The following is a 27460-nucleotide window of genomic DNA, read 5'->3' as shown; positions in this document are numbered from 1 at the left end:
GGGGCGGGGCCGGCGGACCTTCCTCCGCCGTGATTGGCAGGGGGGCGTGGCGACGAGCCGGAAGCCACGCAGGGCCACGTCTGCGGTTGCGAGGGCCAGCTCTGGGTGCCGACGTTGCAGCTTGATCGCTTCTCCGCTTTGTGGAGGTGAAGGGGGCTTCCTGACTGAGGTAAGCTGGGCCCGAGGCTTGGAGTTGCGAAAAGGGACTACTTGGTCGGCAGGGGCTCGGTGGGAGCGGGACAAGTCGGATTCTCGGCCGGACTGAGGGGCTAGAGGGCCGGCGGGCTCCTGACGGAGCGGCGGAACGCGCGGGACACACCTACAGGTCCCTGCGCCTCGCGTGCGGGCTGGGCGGGCCCGGCCGCGGTCTCCTCCGGGGACTCTGGTCCGCGGTCCTGGGCGGGGACCTCACGGTGGAGTGCGGGGAATCACTCTGGTGCGGTGATTCGAGGGCAGGCGGGAGAGAGGCACCGAGGAGGTTTGAAGATTGAATGGAGAGAAGGGGATAGATACTCTTAACTTTCTTAGGGAGGACTTTGGATTTGGCAAATATACTTTCGTAAAAGCATTCGCAGACATATTGAAAGCAGTTGTAGGACCTAAAACACATGGAAGGGTGAAAGCTTATAATCTGGACTTTTTTTTTTTAACGGCTTTTTGGAGTTAACAGGACTGGTTTACACCCTTATGAATAATCATGACACATAGCTGCTTAGTTTTTACAAGTATGTATTCATCCTTAGGAAAGAGATTTGATCACTGGCTTGAATTAAATTAGCTTGCTGAATGCCAGCTTTTTCCAACTGGACAAAAGCAAGTATTTTTCACCATTTCTTGTAAATTCTGTTCATTGAAGCAATGAAGGACAGTAAAGAAAACAAGATTATGAGGCTACAGCTGGGGGACTGCTCCTCATCTCTGTGCTAATTGGGAATTAATTGACCCAGGAAATGCGTAGTATATAGACCACTGAAGGAAAGCTACTGCCTGAAGTTGGAAACTCCAAGTTCCACTTAATTGGAGTGTCCCACAGAAAGCAGTATTAGTGGGCTAAGGGCCGATTTTGTTTTGTTTTGAGACAAGTCTTGCTTTGTCACCCAGGCTGGAGTGCAGTGGTGTGATCTCAGTTCACCGCAACCTCCGCCTCTTGGGTTCAAACGATTCTCGTGCGTCAGCTGAGATTACAGGCACCCACCAACACGCCTGACTAATTATTATTATTATTTGTATTTTTAGTAAACACGGGGTTTTGCCTTGTTGGCCAGGCTGGTTTTGAACTCCTGACCTCAGGTGATCCGCCCTCCTCGGCCTCCCAAAGTGCTACGATTGCTGGCTAGCCAGCGTGCTCAGCCGATGTTTGGTTTTTAAAAGTGAAGGAAGCCGGGCACGGTGGCTCAAGCCTGTAATCCCAGCACTTTGGGAAGCCGAGGCGGGTGGATCACGAGGTCAAGAGATCGAGACCATCCTGGTCAACATGATGAAACCCCGTCTCTACTAAAAATACAAAAAATTAGCTGGGCATGGTGGCGCGTGCCTGTAACCCCAGCTACTCAGTAGGCTGAGGCAGGAGAATTGTCTGAACCAAGGAGGCAGAGGTGGCGGTGAGCCGAAATCGCGCCATTGCACTCCAGCCTGGGTAACAAGAGCGAAACTCCATCTCAAAAAAAAAAGTAAAGGAAAAAAGTGGCATTCTTTAGAAAGAAGATACTACTTGTTTTAGAGCAACATTTTAGAAGGGTGTCCTGATTGTCCTTAAAAAAAAGGAAAAAGATGTGGGTAGTCTTGGAGAAGAAACTGTTGCCTTTTGCTTTGCCTTTGAGAATATGTGTCTGTAGCTTGGGAGAAATAGCAAAAGAACCACAAAGATTTCTCAGATATTTGGGGGTATGTAGTTTCAGTCCACTCAAGAATCTGACTTTAGGCCTCACCAGCTATCCATGTTAATTTAGTTTCCCCTTTTGTAAAATGAAATGATCTTTGAGCTCATACAAGTCTCTGAATAGGTATAAAATCTTCATTTTATTTGAGAGCGGGCCATTTTAAGTGTGCCCGGGGTCCAGGAATAGTCCTGGAGCTAAAATGGGAGGAGAGTTGGGGACAATCTGATATCTGCCCTGAGGCTGCCCAGGAGTGGACCATACAAGTTGGGCAAGATCTTCTAGTTGGTAATTCTTACCCACAGGACTTACTCTCCTGCCCACTACTCTCTTAAACATAGGGTTCTTTAAAGAGGTTCAGAATGAGACAGACTTATTAGTTTGGGGTGGCAATTATTGAAGCATATGGTTCTTGAGAGATTACTTGTTATGCCTAAAATAATATTTCTTAATTTGTAGATATGGATTTAGGTGCTATTACAAAATACTCAGCATTACATGCCAAGCCCAGTGGACTGGTTCTTCAATACGGGACTGCTGGATTTCGAACAAAGGCAGAACATCTTGATCATGTCATGTTTCGCATGGGATTATTAGCTGCTCTGAGGTCCAAACAGACAAAATCCACTGTAGGAGTCATGGTAACAGCATCCCACAATCCTGAGGTAATGATTTTAGTGCCCTGATAAAGGAGACTATCACTTACTTACAAGTTCAAGCTTTAATGTCTGAGCAGTTGTATCTAAAGTACAAATTCTAATTTTAGGAATGTGCCTTCTCATTTATATGTGCCTTTGAATGTGAAACAACTTTTTTTTTTTTTTTTTTTTTAACAAGCATGATCATTTAGTTTGTAATTCCTTAGAGGGTGTGGAAAGAATAGGCCGGGCGTGGTGGCTCACGCCTGTAATCCCAGCACTTTGGGAGGCCGAGGCAGGCGGATCATGAGGTCAAGAGATCGAGACCATCCCTGCCAACAGTGAAACCCTGTCTCTACTAAAAAATATAAAAATTAGCTGGGTGTGGTGGCGCACGTCTCCGCGTCTGTAGTCCCAGCTACTGGGGAGCCTAAGGCAGGAGAATTGCTTGAACCCGGGAGGCGGAGGTTGCAGTGAGCCGAGATCGTGCCACTGCACCCTAGCCTGGCACCTGGCGACAGAGTGAGACTCTGTCTCAAAAAAAAAAGAATAAACAGAGACTGTCATTTTTGGAGTGTCCATATTAAAGAAATAACAATGTCCTTCCAAATTATTGATTTAAGACAAGGACATTTTCAGTAATTGAAAAGTGTTTCCTTTATTAACTTAGCAGTGATTAGATATTAGGGATGGGTGGGGAAGGGCAGAGATTATTATGAACTACAGTCAGCAGGCTGTACGTTATTCTTCCAGAACTTACTCATCTTATAACTGCAAGTTTGTACCCATTGGCCAACATCTCATTTCCCTTACCCTGTAGCCTCTGGCGGCCACCATGCTACTCTCTGTTTCTATGAGTTCCACTTTTTTACCTAACAGATGGATGTTATGAGCCTGCAGTCTTTGTCTTCATGTGTCTGGCTTATTTACCTTAGCATAATGTCTTCCAGATTTAACCATGTTGCAAATGGCAGTATTTTTTTTAAGGCTGAATAATCTGTTGTGTGTGTGTGTGTATATACATATACGTGTATATGTGTATATATATATATATATATTATAGTTTTCTTCATTTACCGGTTTATGAGCACTTAGGTTGTTTTTATATCTTGGTCTACCTTTTGACACAATGTTACTATTCCGTATGGCCTATGGGCCATTAATACAGGTTTGAGTAATATGCTTCTATTTGATTGCTGAGGGTGTGAGATGTTTGCCTTTGTAGCTGAATCAGCAGCAAGTTAAAGTGGGGTAGGTCTGTGAAGGATTGTAAACTCCTACTCTCCCAAATAAGGGCATTGCTTGTCCAAATGTGTTATCACTAAAAATGTGTAAATGTCTAAATATGGCAGTTACCATAATTGATTGACTGACTTGACTTATAGAAAGAGCCTCATATTCCTTGCTAGTTCCAGAGGCATTTCTCAAAACAATTCTCTTTTCTTTTAGGTGACATTCACTGTGTGAACTACATTTTCTTTCTAGGAATTTGAGCAGACTGGTGTTGGGAGGCAGTTTTCAGTTTCTGTCCCACCCGCTGGTTGACAAGCTGGCCAGTGTGTTCTTGGAGTTCTGAGTCATAGTGAGCAGGGTCTCTGTGTGCCCTTATTCTGCTCCACTTGTGCCCTGGTCAGTTTATTGATAGTGAATGCACAGATCACAGCCTTTTTACAAAGGGTAGTGTGGCATAATGTTGTTAGGCAAGTCAGATAGACTCGATGTTTTAATATCAGTACTGACACTTAGTAGCTGTGTGATCATAAGTAAATGACCTAACCTAACCTCTCTCTGAAGGTCAGTTTTCTCAAAGTAAGATTGGAATAACAACAGGATTATTAGTTTAATTCATGTGTATGATGAGGATTTAATGAGGAGATATATATATATATAAAATACCTAATCCAGGGTCTAGTGTTAATATTTGGTGTTTATTGTTGAAGCTGCTTAGCCATCACTGTCTTTGGTTGAGGGGAAATGGCTTTTGAGTTCTTCTCTCAACCCAGCCTCATGAGTATGTGCAGATTGGTTATTGTTTGTTTTTCTTTTAAGGAAGATAATGGTGTAAAATTGGTTGATCCTTTGGGTGAAATGTTGGCACCATCCTGGGAGGAACATGCCACCTGTTTAGCAAACGCTGAGGAACAAGATATGCAGAGAGTGCTTATTGACATCAGCGAGAAAGAAGCTGTGAATCTGCAACAAGATGCCTTTGTAGTTGTTGGTAGAGACACCAGGTGATGATAAGAGTTACTGTTAAAAAAAAAAAGCAGCTTTGGAAACATGATATAAACAGTTGTATCAATTTTAATATTGAAGACAAATGGATGGAAGTAAAGTAGAACTACCCTGAGTCACATGTCTACCTGCATGGCTTTTTTAGTAGGATATTGTAGCTAAGTCACTACTACAGATTGGTGTTGGGAGCTGACTGGTTTGAACCCTCACTCCAAAACCCAAGCTGCAGAATAATGTATGTAAAATACTTCCGGACACAAGAGAAGCACTTAATAAATGTTTCCCACCCCCTCTGTAGGTTTATTTTTTTTTGCCTACAGAGTCAGAACACATGATTTGAACTCATTAATTTTAAAGATTTACTTTATAATCTATGTTATTGTTTCAAATATTTATATAATTTTCCCCATGCTGGAATTCACTGAAAAATACAATATTATTTTCCACATACATTTTGCAGCTTTTGCCTTCCTTAATAAAAATATATTTTTTTGTAAAATGTTAGATGAAAAGTGTACTTTGTAACAGTAGCATTTCTTTTTGCATAAGATCTATTTTTAACCTGAGATTCTTTCAAAGCGAAATTTCTACTCAATCTCCCAATGGCCTAGACTGGTGTTTTTTTTTTTTTTTAACCCTCTATTGTGTTACCGGAGGGTCTTCCAGATACTGATGATGGTAGCAGAAATAGCCAAGTGACTTACGTTCAGAAGTAAATTATCCCACCACAGTAAAGCCATCCTACATGTATTTGGTTCTTAACTATTAACTAATGTAAGTGATAAAACATCTTTTCCAACAAGGGAGTTTTGTAATCTGTTTTATTTTCAGATAATTTGTTCTGACTTTACAAAATGGAAAACAGGTTCTATATACTTGGTGGCTTAATACAAGTACAGTCTTATACACACCATGTATACTTAGTATTTATGGTTACTGTTCTTAGAGTTCAGACATGTTGGTGTGGTCAAACCTAAAAAGGTATTTGGGTATCGTGTGGTTAGAGTGTTCTTTATATCTGTTCTCTAAATTCATTTAAAAGCCAAAATTTCCCCAAGAACTAGATTGTGAAAGGCTACTAGAAAATGCTTATAATTTACGAGTATCTTCAGAGTTTATAGTTTTCACCTCAGATACAAGGAACTTATTATTTTGAAATTTGTAGCATGTAATTTCTGCATTTGCTTGCAGAACAGTCACCCTGCCAGTTTCAGAATGGGATATATTATTTTCTTCCTTTTCTTTCCTAGGCCCAGCAGTGAGAAACTTTCACAATCCGTAATGGATGGTGTGACTGTTCTAGGAGGTCAATTCCATGGTATGTGGTTATCCTGAGTTGGAAATTAATCTTTTTTTTTTTTTTTTTGAGACAGAATCTTGTTCTGTTGCCCAGGCTGGAGTCCAGTGGTGTGATGTTAGCTCACTACAACCTCCACCTCCCAGGTTCAAGCGATTCTCCTGCCTCAGCCTCTTGAGTAGCTGGGATTACAGGTGCACCACCACACCCGGCTAGTTTTTGTATTTTTAGTAGAGACGGGGTTTCACCCTGTTAGGCTGGTCTCGAACTCCTGATCTCGTGATCTGCCCACCTCGGCCTCCCAAAGTGCTGGGATTATAGGCATAAGCTGCCACACCCAACCAATTAAACTAATGTTAAAAAGCTTTTAATTGCCAAAAGTAATACATATTGATTTAGAAAAGTTTGAAAATACAGCTGAACAAAAAATGTTTAAAAAAATGAACTCCTAGATACAAAATAATAACTTTAAAAACAATCTTCCAGGTTGTTTCTGGACAGGCATGTTTTGTTTGACCTATGGCAGTACTATAGGAGATTACAGGTGGGAAAGGCTAAAGTAATACAATTTCCTTTACTTTGGTAAGGCTGAATTTCCTCAAAAGCCTTTTAAGTACTTGAAGATGTTCATTGGGGGTAGCTTTTGTCAATATTAGGTCTTCCCTAATAGCTGCTCGCCTGTGAAATCAGCTGTTACCTGTCAAGTAGTGATGGGAAATATATTTGACAGATTGTTCTTTCTTTTATATCAAATGACAGAGAATCAAATGAGACAAAAGAGAATATGATCCTCCTCACATTGTGTCTGTTGTGAAGGCACTGTCTCCACTATGTTTTGAGGTGAATAATTTCCTAGTGTGAGATCTTTCTTAGTAAAACAAACATCCTCTCTTGACCTTTAAAACCTCCTCTCGAGTTCCAGCTGTGTTCCCTTCCTGCACAGTCAAGTCTGGCCTCTCCTGAGGGCTCCCTCTGCTTACCTTCTCTGTTTCCTCCTTTTCTGTCATTCTTCAGCCTTCTGCAGGTGAGTCTCTATCCTTACCTCTTTGTAAAATAAATGTCTCCGCAGCCCACCCCTGACATCCATCTGCATTGTGATTGCTCAATCTGGTGGATATTATAAAGTAGGGATTCTTAACCAGGGACCTCTGTGGGATGTCTGGGAATGCTGCAGAGGTCCTATGGACCTCATGATATGATGTACAGAGTGTTAGCCATGCAAGCACTTTACCAGGAAGTACACACATACCTCTGCTCAGATACTCTTAGGAGCTGTGATCTAAAAATAATTTTAATAATTGATGCTGTTAAGTTGTTACAGTTGAAGTCTTTGTAGCTTTCCATAGCATTAAAGCTCTTTCTTTGAGCCTCTAATTGCTTGGCCACTATTCCTTATTGGTCTTCTCTAGTGGCTCCTCTCCTGTCTCTTTCCAGGAGGGCATTCCTTGGGACTCTCTCTCTTTCTACATGATTTCTGAATGATTATCTCTACTGCCATAGCTTGAACTACCTTTATTCATTCATTTATTAATTCATCAAACATGTTTTACTATCTGCAGTGTACATCCCTCTAATAGCCTATTTGTTTTGCTGTGTATCAACCCATAGTAAGAAACCCATTATGTATCATGACATGTCAATGTATGCTTGTGTGTATAACTGAAATAGCTTCAGTAAACAATGCTCACCCATCCTACATGACGTGCAGTCATCTGTTTAAAATGCGGAAATGCCTGTTGTGGTCTCACTGAGTAAATTCCATGGTCCATTGGCAGTCTGTGGCCTGCAATTTGTAAAGCATTGATCTGAGTGGTATCTTGCCATAGATGGCCTGCTCCTATCTCGTGTTCACCCTGCCCCAAACTGTATTTTCTGTCATCTCCAGAATGGTTGTCTTTCTCAGCATTTTCATTCTATTGCTGGAACCATCAATCTTCTAGTGTTTTAGTCTGGAAAAAGTTGAGAGTAATTTTTTTTAACCTTTCCCTCATTTGTCTCTTCAGCTTAGTGTATTTCAGGAAATGAAAAAAGGTTAATGTAGCTGCAGCATAGGGAGAATGGGGGCTAGGAGAAGAGAGTAAGGAGGTAAGGTGGGGAAAGTTCATTTCAAACCTTGGAGGTCGTGGCAAGGACTTGGGCTGTATCCCAGATGCAGTAGGACTCTCCGTGAAGGATTTTATGCAAGAGAGTGATATGATCATATTTTCATTTAAGCCAGTCCCTGTGTTGTAGACAGAAGGGAAAGGAAAGTTGTAAGAAAGGGAAAGAGACCAACTGGGTCACTCTCAAAAAATTAGTATTGCATTCAATGGATTTTGTGATATGTGGGGAGGACAGAACTGTGAAGAACACAGTCCAGGTTTCTAAGTTGACAGGTTGGATAGATGATGCTGCTTTTCATTGGGTATATATACTAGTCATTTAGTAAATGTTTATTGGGTAATTTTGATATTGGTCACAAAATTCTTTTGTTTCTTCCTTTAGCATGCCTTTTAGAATAATGGGCTCCTGTAGTAAACACTTCTGTTAAAAAAATCTATGCTCTTATTTGCATTTTTTTGAGCTTCTCCATCTCCTCCCATCTCATCATCATACCAGAGCTAAGGTTACCTTCATAAGGTATCATTTCTGTTAAATAACTTTAGGGCTCAAGAATTTAAAGTGACTCCTTTTTGCCTTCAGTCAAAGTCTTGTGTTTGAGGTTCAGGTCCAACTGATAGGTTTAGTAACTGAATATTTACTTATTGGATACTGGTCCATCTTTGCTGCCCATTTTTCTTTTTTTGCTCATGGTGCCTTTTTTATATGTTAGCTATGTTTAACTGTAAGCTGGTTTTCTTTTCTATTTTGGATTATGAGAAGTTTTTGAGGTTTACAGTGAAGGTATAGTCTTTGGTAAAGTTTAGTCTTTTGCTTCTGCTGGGTACCTGGGGCACTGGCTGGGTTCACTTTAAAGTGATACATGACAGGCCGGGTGTGGTGGCTCATATCTGTAATCCCAGCACTTTGGGAGGCCGAGGTGGGTGGATCACAGGAGGTCAGGAGTCCGAGACCAGTCTGGCCAACGTGATGAAACCCTGTCTCTACTAAAAATACAAACATTAGCCAAGCATGGTGGTGTACCCTTGTAATCCCAGCTACTTAGGAGACTGAGGCAGGAGAATCACTTGAACTTGGGGGGTAAAGGTTGTAGTGAGCTGAGATAGTGTCCGTGTATTCTAGCCTGGGCGATACAGTGAAACTCCATCTCAAAAAAAAATTCATGACAAAGTTCTTTTGGACCCCAGTGGTTATGTTTGGGCAGGAAATCCATGCAAGGGTCTGTGCTTGGTAACAGCTCTTCAAGAATGGGTTTCCCCCTCTTCCCTGCTCAATGTTAAGCTAACTGTCCTGGGAGTCATGAGATGGGGTGATTAATTTCTGACTCACTCTTGCACTGAAGGTATGGTTCTTTGGGATTTCAACTTCATGAGAGTCTGGTCTTCTGCTGGGCTCTGGATCTTAGATCAGCATGGCCTTTTTCTTCTGAAACCATAGCTCAATTTCTAGTTTAGAGGAATTACCTCAAAACAAAACTGGCTTCTGAACTATCTTAGATCTTGGAGTCCTTGCCTTTAGGCATGTTTTGACCTGATAGTTCCATAACTTGTCCGCACTGTAGTTCTTTTTAAAAGGAGATTTTTGTCTTTTATCTAGCATTTTGGTGGTTTTCAGAAGGAGGATTCATCTGAGTTACATAGTTTGCAATGTTACTGGAAACAACTCAATTATTACTTTTCTGTATTGCTTTATATTTAAATTGTTACCTGTTTATATGTAATGATTTTTTTGCTACTAATAGTTTATATTTCTTTTTAAGATCGTTTTTATGTTTTCTAAGATGTCTGAGATGACAAAAAAAGGATTTGTCACCCTGAAATTCCTAAATATGAATGAATTTGAACATTTTTCTGTCTGTTAAGAAATGTGGTGAACTGCTTTTGGTATTTCTATGACAGATTATGGCTTGTTAACAACACCCCAGTTGCACTACATGGTGTACTGTCGAAACACGGGCGGCCGATATGGAAAGGCAACCTTAGAAGGTTACTACCAGAAACTCTCTAAGGCTTTCGTGGAACTCATCAAACAGGTGAAAATTCTCTTGAATATGGTTAGAGTTAAAACAAATAAATAAAGTAGCACAGTCTGTTGAACAAAATATCTTAAGTTTGTCACGCCTCCTCCTTCCTTTTCCAAAAATGCCGTGTATCTCTTTTTTTGTTTTGTTTTGTTTTTTCCTTTAGGGCCACACAAGTTTCTGTTCTATGTATCCTGCTAACTTATGTTGGCGTTTATTTGGCAAAGCACATGGTACATTCTGAGATCCTTTGGGGAAGAAAACATGGTGGGAGTCTTGATTATGGTTATCATATTTATTCAGATGAATTTGATCTTAGTTAATGTAGGTGCTGTTGGTTCAGTACCTGAGGCATCTACTGTTGAGAGATTTAAGAAGTATACTTCATTTGATCAACAAATGTTGAGTGTATGTCCTTACCAGGGACAATTAACTAAAAGCCCTTTTTCTGATAGAACTTATAATTTAGGGTGAGGATAGCTGGGAGAGGAGACAATTAGAAAAAAACCAAATCTGCCTGATGATGATGTCACATACTATAAAAAGAATGACATGTCATTACTGCTTGTCTTTATGCATATTCTTGCATTTGAATGTCTGCCTTGTAATATTACTTTTAAGAGACCCTATTAATTGAGACTAAATTCTAATAAAGTTCTATTTCTGTAAGTTGTTGAATCAGCGAAACTGTTCTGTTGTTCCAGGTGTTTTTAGATTTTAGTGTTTTATAATTATAAAAATTGCTAAAATAAATTATAATTGATAAAATTTAAAAATTAAAATAGATGAGTTAACTGGATATTTACATAGGCACATATGTATATATGCTTTATATTTCACTTTTATTTTTGTAACTTGAAATATTTCTTCCATGTGTCTTTTTCCTTTGTAGGCTTCCTGCAGTGGTGATGAGTACAGATCACTTAAGGTCGACTGTGCAAATGGCATAGGGGCCCTGAAGCTAAGGGAAATGGAACACTACTTCTCACAGGGCCTGTCAGTTCAGCTGTTTAATGATGGGTCTAAGGGAAAACTCAATCATTTATGTGGAGCTGACTTTGTGAAAAGTCATCAAAAACCTCCACAGGGTATGTCATACTAGCACTGTAAAAATTTGTTTTTAATGCTCTTTGAAGCCAATCTCACTTATAAACTAAGGTGGTAAAGTGTGTTAAGAATCATGCAGCTTGGTGAAACCCCGTCTCTACTAAAAATACAAAAACTTAGCTGGGCATGGTGGCGCATGCCTGTAATCCCAACTACTCGGGAGGCTGAGGCAGGAGAATTGCCTGATCCCAGGAAGCAGAGGTTGCGGTGAGCCGAGATCACGCCATTGCACTCCAGCCTGGGTAACAAGAGCGAAACTCTGTCTCAAAAACAAACAAACAAACAAACAACAAAAAAACAATCATGCAGTTAGTCCTGGCTCTGCCACATTTAGACACTGAGAAATCTTTCCACTCTCAGAGCCACTGAAACATGGTCTGCTCTCTCTGTCTGTAAATCACACCACTCCTCATAGTCTACAGGAAATCAGGTAGGGAAAGCAAAGTCAGGAAGTGGCATTCTAGAACACTGGTTCTCAAACTGGCGTGTGTCAGAATCACTTTGAGGACTTTTTAGCACACAGATTCCTGGGCTCCACTTCTGCATTTCTAGAGTCTGGCATAGGATTTGCATATGATAGAAATGCATTTCTATCAGGTTTGCAGGCTTTGTTCACAGTGCTTGTCTGGGGATCCCTTTTTGAGAATCACAGCTCTAAAGGGTAGCATAGTAAGTATTATTAGATACTTTATCTGAATTAGATATACTACGGAAAGTGAATGTAACTGCTTATACAATTTTCAGCAGTCAGTGTTTTCCACTGAGTGCAGATTAGGAGGAAGACGTTTCTTAAGATTTTAGTTGTAGTAAGAGGTGTTCTGGATTTATCTGCATTATGGACCCTAAATTATTCACCTAGGCCAAACCCAGCTTGCAGATATGTTTTGTTTGGCCCACTGCATTTGTGTGTGTGTCTGTGTGCCAGTGTTTAAAAATTCTGTGACTTCTCTTATATATTGAAATCTCCAGCATCTCTTTACCAAAATGAGAAAATGGTCACACATGGCATTAATCCACTGCAATCAGATAGGTGTTGCCCCACTTAAATAGGACATGCATTCTAGAACTCTATAGACTTCATCATCCAGTTGCCTCATTCATTCATGTTATTATGCCTTACTCAGTAAGCATTTAAAATGTCAGTGTAATCAACCAATCTGAGCTCCTTTTCGTTGAATTGCTTGTTTTGACATTTACTCGACTGACAGTTCAGTTCTGTCACTTATTTATCCATTCATTAAATACTGAGCTCTTACTCTGTACGCTCTAGGCATTGGGACTACAGTATGAACAAAACCATAGCCCTTGCTTTCCTGAAACTTGCATCGTGTCCTTTAGTAAATCTTATGATCCCATTCCTGACAAAAGCCTTTTACTTCTTAGTTGCCTCATGTTGGATTTGTCAGTCGCTGTGGTCATGGCTAAGGAAGAGCCAAATTTTCTAATAAATTTGATGTGACAATTGCTGAGATTTCAGCAACGTTATGTAAATTTCCAAGCCATTTATCTCTCAAAGTTAAAATTCTTTGCTTCTTTTTATTGGTGGTATGAACAAATAAAAATCAATTCTGTTAGAATTAAAGCACATAACTCATCTGCTGATGATTTTTTCTGTGTAAAGATCATGGTACTAGGTAAATGACCTTCAGAAATGTCATTTTAAAAGCTTTAAAAAAAACTTAATGGGACACCTGTCTAGCCAAACCAACCGGCTTGTAAAGTCGAATTTTATGGTAGTTTTATAGCAAGTTTCAGCATAAATAGATTTTGAATGCTCCTTTTTTCACTTTGCAGTGAATGAATTTGACCTGTAAAAACCACTAATTGGCCGGGCGCGGTGGCTCAAGCCTGTAATCCCAGCACTTTGGGAGGCCGAGGCAGGTGGATCACGAGGTCAAGAGATCAAGACCATCCTGGTCAACATGGTGAAACCCCGTCTCTACTAAAAATACAAAAAATTAGCTGGGCATGGTGGCGCGTGCCTGTAATCCCAGCTCTTCAGGAGGCTGAGGCAGGAGAATTGCCTGAACCCAGGAGGCGGAGGTTGCAGTGAGCCGAGATCCCGCCATTGCACTCCAGCCTGGGTAACAAGAGCGAAACTCGGTCTCAAAAAAAAAAAAAAAAAAAAGAAAAAAACCACTAATCAACTATGTACTATTTAAAGATTAAGACACTGATGTTTTAGGAAGATGATTTTAAGAGAAAATTCTAAAACTCTTTATAATAAATTTGTAGACTGAAATGCATGTTAAATTATCCTCTGTGCTAGGAATGGAAATTAAGTCCAATGAAAGATGCTGTTCTTTTGACGGAGATGCAGACAGAATTGTTTATTACTACCATGATGCAGATGGCCATTTTCATCTCATAGATGGAGACAAGATAGCAACGTTAATTAGCAGCTTCCTTAAAGAGCTCCTGATGGAGGTATGGTGGGGGATTGCTACCCTCTGAAACAAGACTTACTAGTGAAATAGTTCCATATTTCATAGTCATTTGTCAGAAAGGCAGAATTTGTGCAAGTTCCTTACATTAGTGGCCAGAACATTTTTTAAAAAAAGAGCAATGGTAATTCCAGTCATTTGAACACTTGAGGCATTGGCTTTGGAACCTGAAGGTACTCTTTTCTTCCTTATACTGGCCAAGTTTTGTGATTTGAAGCTATAGGAAGTTTTGCTTCCTTCATAATTGAAACTTTAATGAGAGTTCTGTGGTCACTGCCTGAAGCCCTAAATTCTAATAGGAAATCTCATTATCTGAGAGATACATTAACTATAAGTTTACTAATGTGAGATTTGTTTCATTTTGCTTTTTTAGAAATCTCTTAGAGGCAAGCTTTAAGTATAGGATGTAGCTAGAAATTATTATAATCTCGAAATCTCGGCTCACTGCAACATCTGCCTCCTGAGCTCAAGCAGTTCTCATGTCTCTGCCTCCCAAGTAGCTGAGGTTACAGGTGGATGCTGCCATGCCTGTTTTTTTGTATTTTTAGTAGAGATGGGATTTCACCATCTTGGCCAGGCTGGTCTCAGACTCCTGACCTCAGGTTATCCATCCACCTCGGCCTCCCAAAATGTTGGGGTTTACAGGCATGAACTACTGCATCTGGTCTGATACTTTATTTAAAACGTTAAGAGAGGTGAAGATCAGGAGATACAGGCCTCTTAAAAGAGGATTTCTCATAGAATTGCTTTTAAGTAGTGCTCAAAAGTATTTTAGGCCTTTTTTCTGGTATACATGTAAAATTTCAGTCAGACATTTATTGCATAAACTAAGGTACAATTGAACTAGCTGATAATTTTGTTAGCATTTAGAACTCTCATTATATTTGTTTTTGTAAACCATACTTTTGATGGCAAGTAACATTGTTTTTGTCTAGATTGGAGAAAATTTGAATATTGGTGTTGTACAAACTGCATATGCAAATGGAAGTTCAACACGGTATCTTGAAGAAGTTATGAAGGTATTGAACCGTTTTTGTTTTCTGATAGTTTCTTAACATTATAAGATGTTTCTGTGAGGAAGATACTGCCCTCATAAAAGTGGTTATGTTGTAGTGCATGAAGCTGAGCTGCTGTTTATGTAAGGGTAAAGAGAAATAAAAAATAAGAAAAAATTTAGTTGTCTTTGATGAAAAAAGGAAGACTTTCTTCCTTCCTTTTCTTGGGAGTTTTCCTTTAGAAAACTGGTGAATTATTTCTCTGCCCCTTTGCAATGAATATAAATCTTTTTAAAGGCCTAATAAGCCAGTTTTGTAGCTCAGGAATACTTTTTTTTAAGGGCTGAGAATCACCAATTTCAAGTATAAACATCAAGGAAGATAGCTCCCCGTCTCCCAGTCTCGTGAGAGTTTAACTTAGGTGTCTGGCTCCGATTTCTAACTATCTGTCTGTCACAGAGGCACGAAAAGTTTTATTACTCCCTTAGAGAGAGGCAGTTAACACAGGTGGTTGTCCCTATTTCAGGATAAACCATGTGTGTGACAAATGGTGTCATGTTTTCCTATTTGAGGACTAGTGTTAAAAAATAATTCATGACACTTGATAAAATGGTAAGGCAGACTTGATTCAGGACCCTGTGATAGGTACAGGGACTAATGTGATGGAGTTTTGCAATGGTAGGAGAAAGATTGGGGTCAACTCCAAATGAAGAAAGGAGAAGTGGGGTTTTATAGTCAAGGAGCACGGTGTGTGTGGCCTGGGTGTTGGTCAGTGGGTGAAAAATTACTGAGAGGAAACGAGGCTAAGTGGGTGGTATTTTGGCTAAACTAACCTAACAGGACTTTTGCTGAAGGTAGGCCAGGATAGTTGGTCACATATTACCTGGGGGACGGTGGAGAATGAGAACTCAGATCAGATTTCAAGAGTGGGATTGAGGGATATTAGGATGAGGGATTCTGGCTAAGCTCACCTACCATGACTCTTACTAAAATCAGACTATTGGAAGACATGAGGACAAGGCCTAGTCAGGCTCACCTAAGCCTGACTAAAGTTTGGTCAAGGAGAGAATTTTTATCATTAGTCATCTTTTATCTTAGAAAAATTGGATTGGAATGTATTTGCTTGGCTATATTAAAAGGTGAGAGTTTATCTTTGCTATCTCTTGGCAAATTCACCTGTGATTGAACATCAGTTTGTCTTGATACTTATTCAGTAATAGAACTGTTTCTTGCCTTTATGTTTTTTGGAGAGATTTTCTGGGGTGGTGGGAGATTCTAATTATTTCCCTGGTGTCCACCAGATGACCACCCTCGGCACCACACTACTTGATCAGAGAGTTACCAGGGTTAACGAATAAAACTGGAAGCCCGTTTGCCTTTACTCTTTTTCTCATTAACGAGTATAACATTTTTCCAACTTTTGGTATCTTGTTTCAAGTTCTGGCATTTATACTAGCTCTAGTTACCTTTCCATTCTCTAGAAAGCAGGAATTGTAAAGTCAGATTCCTGCAGGATTTGGACAGGAAAAGTGAATGAGGGCAGCAGGTGCTTAAAAACAGGGAAGTATGTGCTAGCTGATGTTTAATGTAGGCAGATTCTTCAAGAGAAGCACGAAATATGAATTTTCATGTGAATTTCCTACTTTTTTTTAAAAGAAACAGTGGCTGGACAAAAGGGAATATATCTTGAGGCTGCTAGTTTGTGACCTGATTTTAATACATGGTTATAATAAACTCATTCAAGGGACTCCATCTGGGGCCTATTTGCCTCCCTTTCACAGGGTTTAGGTTATTTCACAGCACTTGGGTTTAGTTTTTTCATTTTCTGTCTTAAAAATTTATTACAGATAAAATAAGCTAGTTTAAGAAACTGTTAATTCTCAACTCAGTCTTCCAGATGAAATATTTCAGCCCTTGCCATTCCTGAGGTCTCCTACATCCAATCTAATGCTAATCTTTCTTTTGCAGTTTTGCTCTTATCTTTTCTTAACCATTCTTAAAGCTCTCTCAGATCCATCCATCCATCCATGACTTTCCCTATTCACTGTTGCTGATCCAGCCACTATTTCTTACTGGGATTAGTACTAGAAGCCTCCTGCTTGCATTTCTTAACCTTCTAATTGAAATTACCACTATTTGTAAACAAAGTTTTATTATAGATCTATGTTCATTTGTTTTCATGTGTGTGGTCTGTGGCTGCCTTTGCACTATAATGGCAGAGTAATTGTGACAGAGACCATATGGCCTGCAAAGCCTAAAATATTTACTGTCTGGCCTGTTACAGAAAAAGCTTGCAGAATCCTACTCTAAGCTGTTCTTTACACTGTAGCTAAACTCAGCTTTTTAAAACAGTTAGGTCATGTCACACCCCCACTTGTTATCTTTCGTGTCTCATAAGGAGCCCCTCATCTCTCTCACCATGCTTTACCCTTGGTTGCATGCTTTACCCTTGGTTGCATGCTTTTGGAGTACGTTCGCGCTCCTATTGTATACATACCATTTGTGTTTTAATGCTTAATCATCTTCTTCACTAGACTCAGCTCCAGTACGTTTTGTTTCCCCTTGTATCTCTGGGTACTAGGTATACAAGAAACATTTGACATCTGAGTAATTGCTGTATTTCTTTAAATGCATGTGTTATAGGTACCTGTCTATTGCACTAAGACTGGTGTAAAACATTTGCACCACAAGGCTCAAGAGTTTGACATTGGAGTTTATTTTGAAGCAAACGGGCATGGCACTGTAAGTTCTCTTGATCTCTGTAAGTTGACCTTAGCTGGCACTTTTTTTTATGATGAAATTTCTGTATCTGGGAGGTAATAGGTAATATTGTACTTTGTTGGAATAATTGGATGTGACAAAAAGATTATTTTGTTATCTTATATATTGATGTGTTATAAAACTGATTCTCTTTTAGATTATAACGATTCTTCTTTGAATATAAAGAGATATACTAAGGTGTTTTGAATAGTTTAAAATTTGCAGTTCTTAATTTTCTTATAAGCATGTTGTCTTTGCATTTTCTAACTGGACATAGGAGGGGAAAAGAAAAATTCAGTAGCTATGGTGAATTGCAAAGTGTTGGAAAGTTGATAATTAATAAAAAGAAGTGAAAATGAATTTAGTGATAGGCGTATGAAATTTTTTAATGGCTTTCTTAGTATTTGAAAAACATTTCAACTTATATAATGTCAAATTCACATTTTACATAAAATTACATTTTAAAGTGTATACTTAAGTAGTTCTTAGTAGATTCATGATGTTCAGAATATTTTAAAAATGTTTTTATACTGACCTCATTTAACAAATGCACTTGAGGTGGCTAATAGGACATTTGAGCATAAACCAAATAATTTTCCTCAACAATTTAAAATTGGCTTTTGGAGGGCATAAATATAAAAAGGGGAAAAATAAGTTCCTACAAAATGCAATTAAGACATAACTTCAGTGATCTAGTAGGAGAAGTTGGTAAATTATTTTTTAAAAGGTAGACAGTAAATATTTTTGGATTTTCGGGCCATAAGGTCTCTGATGCAGCTGCTCAACTCTGCTGCTCTAGCTTAAATGAATGGGTGTGGTTGTCTTCCAGTAAAACTTTACAAAAATAAGTGACTAGCCTGTGCCTTATTTTTTCAAGAAAACTGTTATTTTATCAAGTAGTTGAGCATAGTATGCTAATCTTGCTTAGTATTAGGCCTCTTGAAGACAGTAAAAAAAAAAGATGGTGTTTCCAAATGAGATGAGACTCTTGAGAAGCATCTATATTATATATTGTAATAACTGTCCATGGCACTGTTTGCTGTATTTTGATAAATATTGTGAACTCTCTGATTTTGCCTAGCTCATACCCTTAAGTTTTAGAATAAAACTGCACTAGCTGCAGTGAATTATATCCTTCAAAGTAAAAAGAATATAGACAGGCTCTAAGTAACCTGGTTGCACAGAAGTGATGTAGCTGGTTGAAGGGAAAACATGAACTCATTGTGTGTGTTCACCTCTTGTCACAGTGGTGTTTTCTTTGTAATCACATGTTTAAATTTTTATTACCAGTTACATAATCCACAATAAAATTTTTTTCCCTAGTACTATCTTTGGGTTCTTATGTGATCTTACATTAATTTCATACATTTTAAGGCTCCCACTATTTTTCCCCTCAGTTTCTCCAGATTCACTAAGATAGAAAAGCGGGTTGGGTAGAATACTACTACTTATGATTAGGGCATGGATAGTGTTTTGAGAATGATTTTTTATGGTTTGGCTGCAGGCATTGTTTAGTACGGCTGTTGAAATGAAGATAAAACAATCAGAACAACTGGAGGAAAAGAAAAGAAAAGCTGCTAAGATGCTTGAAAACATTATTGACTTGTTTAACCAGGTAAGAACTGATAGGGCAGTGTACTCTTGGTTACCTTTACATTATTCAGAAGATGGACAGAACAGAGTGTGGCTGCACACAAAATTAATGTGGAGACATCCGGTAGCTTCCTTGCAATAGTGGTATATTCAGTTGAGATTTATACTGAAATGAAATGACAGAACATTTTTAATATGCTTCCCTTCCCCTGTACTTATGATGGCAAATTAAGTATATTGGGTAGCTTCTACCTAGGATCACAGATCCAGCTACTGAGTGTATACATACATACATATTATTAAATTTTTTTAGCCAAACCTCGAGGAAATTCAGTAAAAATAACTGGCTGTCTCATTGATAAAGGACATATATGTGGGTTAGAGACTTGGGGTTGGGGTGTCTTTTGATACTCAGGATGGAGGAAAGTGATTCAGTCATTTGAGTGTCTTGCACACACTGGATACTTTATATACCTGTGTAATCCTTGCAGTAACACAGGGAGAGGTTATTACTGTAATTCCCATTTTATAAGTGAAGAAACAAGGGCTGAGAGAATTACTATAGGGTAAAAAAAGAGGTCTATCATCAGTTACGTCTTTTACACCAAAGCTCATGTTTCTCCATTTTACCATGATGCTATCCATTGTTGTGGGGTAATAGCTCAAAAAGGATCTAATTATAAAGAAAAATGAGTGATGGAATGTTAGGCTGAGCCTTACAGTTATCCAGTCTAATTTCATTTCATAGATAATGAGTACTAAAGGCAAATTTCTCAAGAGCTACTTTCAGTATTCTTTGTATACTCCATTGTCTTCCATGGAGATTTTTACATCATTATTCATACTCATCCATCCACAAAAACACTTCAATTAATCATGCTGCATGTGAGAAAGCACGGTATACAGGGCAAGTATCCTTTATCCAAAATGCTTGGGACTGGAAGTGTTTCAGATTCCAGATTCACTGGATTTTGGGATATCTGCATATATATAATGTGACATCTTGGGTATGGCACTCAAGTGTAAACACTAAATTCTTTTGTTTCATATATGTTGCATAAGCTTAAAGGTGATTTCATTGAATACTGTAAATTTTGTGCATGAAACATGTCTGCTGAACCATGAGAAAGCAAAAGTGTCACTCTCAGCCACCCATTGGACAATCTGTGGTGGTTTGGCATTAGCATCATTCCTGACTGAATTTATATGCTATCAATAAACAGTCATTTTTTTAACACTTACTCACACACAAGTATTTAATAGTAAAAAATATGATACATATCTGGCATGCATGGAAAGGATATGTCATAGCAGAAGGAAGCTGAGAAGGTCGTCTTCTTCCCTTGGGGATGCTGAATAAACTGTGGGCCTTTTTTTTTTTTTCCTCAAGATGGAGTCTTGCTCTGTTGCCCTGGCTGGAGTGCAGTGGCGCAGTCTTGGCTCACTGCAACCTCTGCCTCCCAGGCTGAAGCCAGTCTCCTGCTCAGCCTCCTGAGCAGCTGGAATTACAGGTGCCTACCACCACACCTGGCTAATATATTTTTGTATTTTTAATAGAGATGGAGTTTTACCATTTTGGCCAGGCTGGTTTTGACCTCACAGTCAGGAGTACATTTGTTTTTTATTAAGAGACAGGGTCTTACTATGTTGCCCAGGCTAGAGTGTGCTGGCTATTCACAGGCATTATCACAGCATAGTGCAGCCTCAAACTCCTAGCTTCAAGTAATCATTCCCATCTCAGCCTCCTGAGTAGCAGGGACTGTGGGTTTATGCCACCATACCTGGCAGTTGTGTACCTGCATTTTGACTGACCTGTCAGTGTGGAATTTTTCACTTGTGATGTTATTTTGGTGCTTAAAATGTTTCAGATTCATGATGTTCAACCTGTACTGTGATTGATTGGTTTTCTAAGACAAAACATCAGTTTCCAAGATTTGCTTGTGTTAAGTGGTTTCTTTAGACTTTGTTTCCCCATTTTGCAGGCAGCTGGTGATGCTATTTCTGACATGCTGGTGATTGAGGCAATCTTGGCTCTGAAGGGCTTGACTGTACAACAGTGGGATGCTCTTTATACAGATCTTCCAAACAGACAACTTAAAGTTCAGGTGTGAGAGAAACAAACTGTAAAATAACTTCTCTGAATATTAGCTAAGTAAAACCTATTATCCCAGTTCTTACTATATCTCACTGACAAATGTTTCCTAAGTATACATCATTCTATACATTAACACATAATACATAGAAAATAAGGCCTTAGAAAATAAGTGATAGCTAACTATATTCTCTTATAGCTTAAAAAAAATTATAGAGTAAGTTCATTTACTTAACCATTCTATTGTTTAAGAAGTATTTGGTTTCCAACTTTATTACATAATACTATGAATGACTGCATCACTTTTAAAAGAAGATTTTATTATGGAAAATTTTAAATATACATGTAGATAAACAAAACAATGAACTTTTATGTACCCGGCTTCAACAGATTTCAGTTATTGCCCTATACATTCACCATACCCCCACCCAATGTTCTTCTATATATTTTGTTTTATTTAGAGACAAGGTCTCATGATGTTGCCCAGGCTGATCTCGAACTCTTGAGCTCAAGTGATCCTTCTCCCTTGGCCTCCCAAAAGGCTAGGATTACAGGTGTGAGCCACTGTGCCTGGCCCCGACATTATTTTGAAGCAAAACTCAGATACCCTGTTATTTCAAGTGAAAGTACTTCCTCTGCATTATGTTTAGTTCACAGAGTACTTCCTGAGGGAGAGAACTCAGATGAATTGCTGATTTCTGTACATGTTTATGCCAGTTTATATAGCAACAGAATTTGTGAAAGCCAGAAATGGCTATTGATTGTTCAGATTATTTTTGGCATAGTTAAGAGATTCCCATCAGTTTTCTTATATAATGGGCCACTTATCTTGTTTTTATGTGTGATGATGGGACTTAAGGTCATATTGTATTTACTGGCCATTATCTTAGTGGTAACTCCAAGTGTCTGTGGAAATACTTTTTTGCTAAAGGTAATTCTTTATAGACTAAAGAGGAGAAAAGTTGTTTAAGTGTTGAAATTAGTTACCCTGACCTTGGAGAAATACTTACGAAGTTTTATTGTAATTTTATAGTTGGTCTGAGACTTTACTATCTCAGTGTTGTATTTTGTGGTACAATAAATTGAAATGTAGGTTTATTACTGTGAAAATATTTTGGTAGACTTTAACAGATTAAGCTTCTGAAAAAAAGTGTAATCTAGTAACAAATATGAAATGCTTGCACTTAGGTTGCAGACAGAAGAGTTATTAGCACTACCAATGCTGAAAGACAAGCAGTTACACCCCCAGGATTGCAGGAGGCAATCAATGACCTGGTGAAGAAGTACAAGCTTTCGCGAGCTTTTGTCCGGCCCTCTGGTACAGAAGATGTCGTCCGAGTATATGCAGAAGCAGACTCACAAGTAAGCTAGGATAGTTATATTGAAAAAGAGCCTAATATTAGGTGATGGGGAGGCAAACTATTTTAATAGTGTTTAGAATCTCACTTACTATGATGATTAAGGCTTTATTTTGTTGAGCCTTTTAGGTTCACATTAAGACTACAAAATTTTCAGTAAATATATATTTGAACAAAATTAGACCCACTTAGTTTATTTCCCCAAATATTTTTGACTTATTCTAGACTTCCTGAAAGTGTCATATTTTTAACTGGCAGGAATAACAGTTGCTTTATAAGGTAGAAGATCCTTTTCTCTTCTTTTAAAAATATAATCTTATGAGGTTATGAAAACAACCAACTTTGTAGTTCATTTTTAAGTCAACTGATAGCATTCTGGATTCTTGATTTGTTTTACAAAATATTTCCTTTAAATGAACAGCCTTACTATGTGCCTCTGTTTTCCCGAAAGGGCTCAAGACTTGTCATATGGATTTTTATTATTTGCCCACTTCACATACTCTTTAAAGTGCCTGCAAAGCCAGGGCAGAGTACAGTGAGTGCACTGAACAGGGACTCGGAGACATTTCCAAGTAATTTATACACGACCTGGCAGCTTTTTTTTCTTCACTTTTTATTTATTTTACTTTAGGTGTATGCTATATCCAGCATTTCTCCCCATGTTATCCCTCTCCACCCTCCCCTATCCCTCTACAACTGCCCCCAGTGTGATGCTCCTCTTCCTGAGTCCACCTGTTCTCATTGTTCAACACCCACCTGTGAGTGAGAACATATGGTGGTTTTCTGTTCTTGTGTCAGTTTGCTGAGAATGATGGCTTCCAGATTCATCCAAGTCCTTACAAAGGATACGAACTCATTGTTTTTTATGGCTGCATAGTATTCCATGGTGTATATGTACCACATTGTCTTTGTCCAGTCTATCATTGATGGGCATTTGGGTTGGTTCCAGATCTTTGCTATTGTACACAGGGCTGCAATGAACATAGGTGTGCATGTGTCTTTATAGTAGAATGATTTATAGTTCTTTGGGTATATACCCAGTAATGGGATTGCTGGGTCAAATGGAATTTCTATCTCTACTTCCTTGAGAAATCGCCACACTGTCTTCCACAATGGTTGAACTAATTTACACTCCCGTCAACTGTGTCGGAGTGTTCCTATTTCTCCACATCCTCTCCAGCATCTGTTGTCTCCAGATTTTTTAATGATCGCCATTCTAACTGGCATGAGATGGTATCTATTGTGCTTTTGATTTGCATTTCTCTAATAGTGATGATCAGCATTTTTTCATGTGTTTCTTGGCCTCATATATGTCTTCTTTTCAAAAGTGTCTGGTCATACCCTTTGCCCACTTTTGAATGGGTTTGTTTTTTCCTTGTATATCTGTTTTAGTTCTTTGTAGACTGCAAAAATTTTTCCCATTCTGTTGGTTGCCAGTTCACTCTACTGATGGTTTCTTTTGCTGTACAGAAGCTCTGAATTTTAATTAGATTCCATTTGTCTCTTTTGGCTTTTGTTGCCAATTCTTTTGGTGTTTTGGTCATAAATTCCTTGCCTACGCCTATGTCCTGAATGGTTTTGCCTACGTTTTCTTCTAGTGTTTTTATGGCATTAGGTTTTATGTTTAAATCTTTAATCTATCTGGAGTTAATTTTAGTGTAAGGTGACAGGAGGGGGTCCAGTTTCTGCTTTCTGCATGTTGCTAGCTAGTTTTCCCAACACCACTTATTAAACATGGAGTCCTTTCTCCATTGCTTGTTTTTGTCAGGTTTATCAAAGATCACATGGTTGTAGATGTGGGGTATGGCTTCTGGGCCTTTGTTCTGTTCCACTGGTCTGTGTTGCTGTTTGGGTACCATGCTCTTTTGATTACTGTAGCTTTGTAGTATAGTTTGAAGTCAGGCAGTATGATGCCTTAGGCTTTATTCTTTTTGCTTAGGATTGTCTTGGCTATGCGGGCTTTTTTCATTCCATATGAAGTTTAAAATAGTTTTTTCCAGTTTTATGAAGAAGGTCATTGGTAGCTTGATGGGAGATAGCATTGAATCTATAAATTACTTTGGGCAGTACGGCCATTGTCACAATGGTGATTCTCCCCAACCATTAGCATGGAATGTTTCTCCATCTGTTTGTGTCCTCTCTTATTTTGTTAAGCAGTGGTTTGTAGTTCTCCTTGAAGAGATCCTTTACATCCTTTGTTAGTTGTATTCCTAGGTATTTTATTCTCTTTGTAGCAATTGTGAATGGGATTTCACTCTTGATTTAGCTCTGTTTGTCTGTTACTGGTATATAGGAATGCTTGTAATTTCTGCACATTGATTTTGTATCCTGAGACCTTGCTGAAGTAGCTTATCAGTTTGAAAAGATTTTGGGCTGAGACAATGGGGGTCTTCTAGATACACAATCATGTCATCTCTGAATAGAGACAGTCTGACTTCTTCCTTTCCTATTTGAATACCCTTTATTTCTTTTTCTTGCCTGATTGCTCTGGTTAAAACTTCCAATACTATATTGAATAGGAGTGGTGAGAGAGGGCATCCTTGTCTAGTGCCTGATTTCAAAGGGAATTCTTCCAGTTTTTGCCCATTCAATATGATATTGGCTGTAGGTTTGTCATAAATGGCTTTTATCATTTCATGATACGTTCCATCAAAACGTAGTTTATTGAGAGTTTTCACATGAAGGGCTGTTGAATTTTGTCAAAGGTCATCTCGGCATCTATTGAGATAATCATGTGGTTTTTGTCTTTGGTTCTGTTTATGTGATGGATTATGTTTATGGATTTGGGTATGTTGAACCAGCCTTGCATCCCTGGGATCAAGCTACTTGATCATGATCAATAAGCTTTTTGATGTGCTGTTGCAATCAGTTTGCCAGTATTTATTGAAGATTTCTGTGTTGATGTTCATCATAGACATTGGCCTGAAGTTTTCTTTTTTAGTTGAATCTCTGTCTGGTTTTGGTATTAGGATGATATTGATCTCATAAAATCAGTTAGGGAGGATTCCCTCCTTTTGTATTGTTTGATACAGTTTTAGAAGGAATGGAACCAGCTCCTCTTTGTACGTCTGGTAAAATTCGGCTGTGAACCCGTCTGGACCTGTCAGCTTTTTAAAGAAGCTTAAGCCATTTCAGAGTCGAATGAATATCCATGATGGATGAGGATAATGGCAACTGAGGCAGCAATAGTTACTGTTAGGCCAATTGTGGACTATGGTATTATTGAATTTTTCAGTTTTAGAATGAAAGCTATTTTTATAATATGAATTAATTAAAAACTTACCTTATTTGGAAAAATTTGGCCTGTTTTCCATTTTTTTTTTAAAGGACTTGGAATTTGTTACTGAAAGATGAAAAAAGATTTTCATTAGAATTTGTGAAACAAAATCAAGAATCACCCTTCTCTCCCCCAGAAGTCCAAGTAACATGGTCTTACACGTTACACACATTCTATGTCTTTCTCATCTAATCTCTTTTAATGTAATTTGCAGGAAAGTGCAGATCACCTTGCACATGAAGTGAGCTTGGCAGTATTTCAGCTGGCTGGAGGAATTGGAGAAAGACCCCAACCAGGTTTCTGAAGATTATTTTCATAATCCCGAGAAACTGGACTTTTTAAAAGTCTTTACAAAGCGGTCAATAATGGCAATACTAATAGATTTATCATAATGTTTACAGTGCACCCCTACTTGTCTCTAGGTCTGATTGTTATTCTTAAAACACTACCAGAATAATTCTTTATAAATAGGTAAGCCTTACACTTATTAAAGAAATATACCTCTCATCTGATTCTCACTAATGTAAAATATTGGGGTTTAAGTATACAATTCAATCACTAACCCAACAGTTGTATGTGGGAAAAACTCATGCAGACTACTGGAAAATTAAATCTTGTTAACTTTTTGTGCATCTTTGTCATTGCCATCATATGAGCAAGATGATGTTTTACAGCATTTCCCATTTCTGATACAAATGGAGAAGGTGGAGAAGACTTATAACCAGTTTTTCCATTGCAGTTTTAAGAAAGATTATTATATGACTTACCTATATGACTGATGCCATCAGGAACTCAGAGGTGTGAATAGGGAGGGGGTTGTCCATTCCCCCTACATACTGAGGTGGAGATGCTCGTGCAATACTTAGAAGGATGCATGGTCCAGCCTTTAGTTATTCTTAACTGCTCTTGGTGAAGGTATGTGGGAGAAAACTAATTGTAATACATTTCCCAGCCTCTGATGGAGAAGGGACACCACTCTGATATCAGAACACGGTTAATATGGGAAAGAAAGAGAAAAATCCTCAACCAATCTTATATTAAACCAAACCTGAAACCAATGGAAAAAATGTGTGGTGTATATTTTGCAGGTTTAAGACAACTCAGGACAATAAAAACAATGGACTTTACATGTATATATAGCTCTCTTAGGCACCATAATCAATATGAGCCAACAATATTTAAACTTGATTCAGGCCACGCTCAGACATTTGCTCTTATTTACAAATATTTAACTTAAATACAACCTGAAATGTGTTTTGTTACATACAAAAAAGAAAAAGAAAAACTATACAACTCAGAGCAGTGTGTTTGTTTTAAATAATTACATTTACATGTAAGCTAAATGGAACCACCAGTGGTGCTCAAGTTTTTATCATCCCTTCCAGAAAATCTTTTTCTACCATCTCTTCTATTTTTTGCCTGGCTTTGCTGGAACATGGTTTGTGGTTCTCCAGTTTCATGTCTTTATTAGGGAAGGCATTTGAGTAGAGGATGGGACTTCCTGAGTGTTCTCCACATCGGCTTGTGACTTTGCTGTTGAAGACTTGACTGAGCACATTGAAGAATGGCAGAAGCTGCTCCATGCTGCGCACGGTGCAGATGGTGAGCAGCAAGTGCCCTGGCTCCCAACCCAACGTCCTCCCTGAGTTGTCTTCTTCTGGATTTTT

At 38.7% G+C, this 27460-nt stretch overlaps 2 protein-coding genes across 43 annotated transcripts in view; one reads left to right on the top strand and one right to left on the bottom strand.

Annotated features, from left to right (window-relative positions):
- The first annotated feature begins 82 nt into the window (after window positions 1-82).
- PGM3 (phosphoglucomutase 3) lies at window positions 83-26860 on the top strand. Of its 3 annotated transcripts, XM_002746768.7 has the most exons (13): window positions 83-169; window positions 2337-2542; window positions 4565-4749; window positions 6001-6068; window positions 10046-10179; window positions 11060-11255; window positions 13544-13701; window positions 14654-14737; window positions 17357-17455; window positions 18978-19088; window positions 21049-21171; window positions 22347-22520; window positions 26008-26860. In XM_002746768.7, the coding sequence occupies exons 2-13, from the start codon at window positions 2339-2341 to the stop codon at window positions 26095-26097; spliced, it is 1626 nt and encodes a 541-aa protein (XP_002746814.2). In that variant the 5' UTR covers window positions 83-169; window positions 2337-2338; the 3' UTR covers window positions 26098-26860. The 3 variants fall into 3 exon arrangements, with proteins under 3 accessions (XP_002746814.2, XP_078225770.1, XP_008992961.2); XM_078369644.1 differs by lacking the exon at window positions 4565-4749; XM_008994713.5 differs by lacking the exon at window positions 21049-21171.
- DOP1A (DOP1 leucine zipper like protein A) overlaps window positions 26852-27460 on the bottom strand; it is a 98548-nt gene continuing 97939 nt past the window's right edge. For all 40 annotated transcript variants that reach the window (XR_013534368.1, XM_054254187.2, XM_078369623.1 and 37 more), the window contains one exon: window positions 26852-27460. Coding sequence is in view for 36 of the 40 variants with exons in the window: in XM_054254187.2 (XP_054110162.1) it covers window positions 27155-27460 (306 nt within the window). In the remaining 4 variants the exon portion in view is untranslated.

This window comes from Callithrix jacchus, chromosome 4, assembly GCF_049354715.1.
Source record: "Callithrix jacchus isolate 240 chromosome 4, calJac240_pri, whole genome shotgun sequence".
Lineage (NCBI taxonomy): Eukaryota > Metazoa > Chordata > Mammalia > Primates > Cebidae > Callithrix > Callithrix jacchus.
This window is presented reverse-complemented; position numbering and strand designations above follow the sequence as displayed.

Excerpts from the sequence above, each read along its gene's own strand:
- PGM3 (XM_002746768.7), top strand. The coding sequence starts at position 2,339 with ATGGATTTAGGTGCTATTACAAAATACTCAGCATTACATGCCAAGCCC. Across the intron at positions 17,456-18,977 it reads AAGCAAACGGGCATGGCACT|GCATTGTTTAGTACGGCTGT; the intron begins GTAAGTTCTCTT and ends GTTTGGCTGCAG. Across the intron at positions 21,172-22,346 it reads ACAGACAACTTAAAGTTCAG|GTTGCAGACAGAAGAGTTAT; the intron begins GTGTGAGAGAAA and ends GCTTGCACTTAG.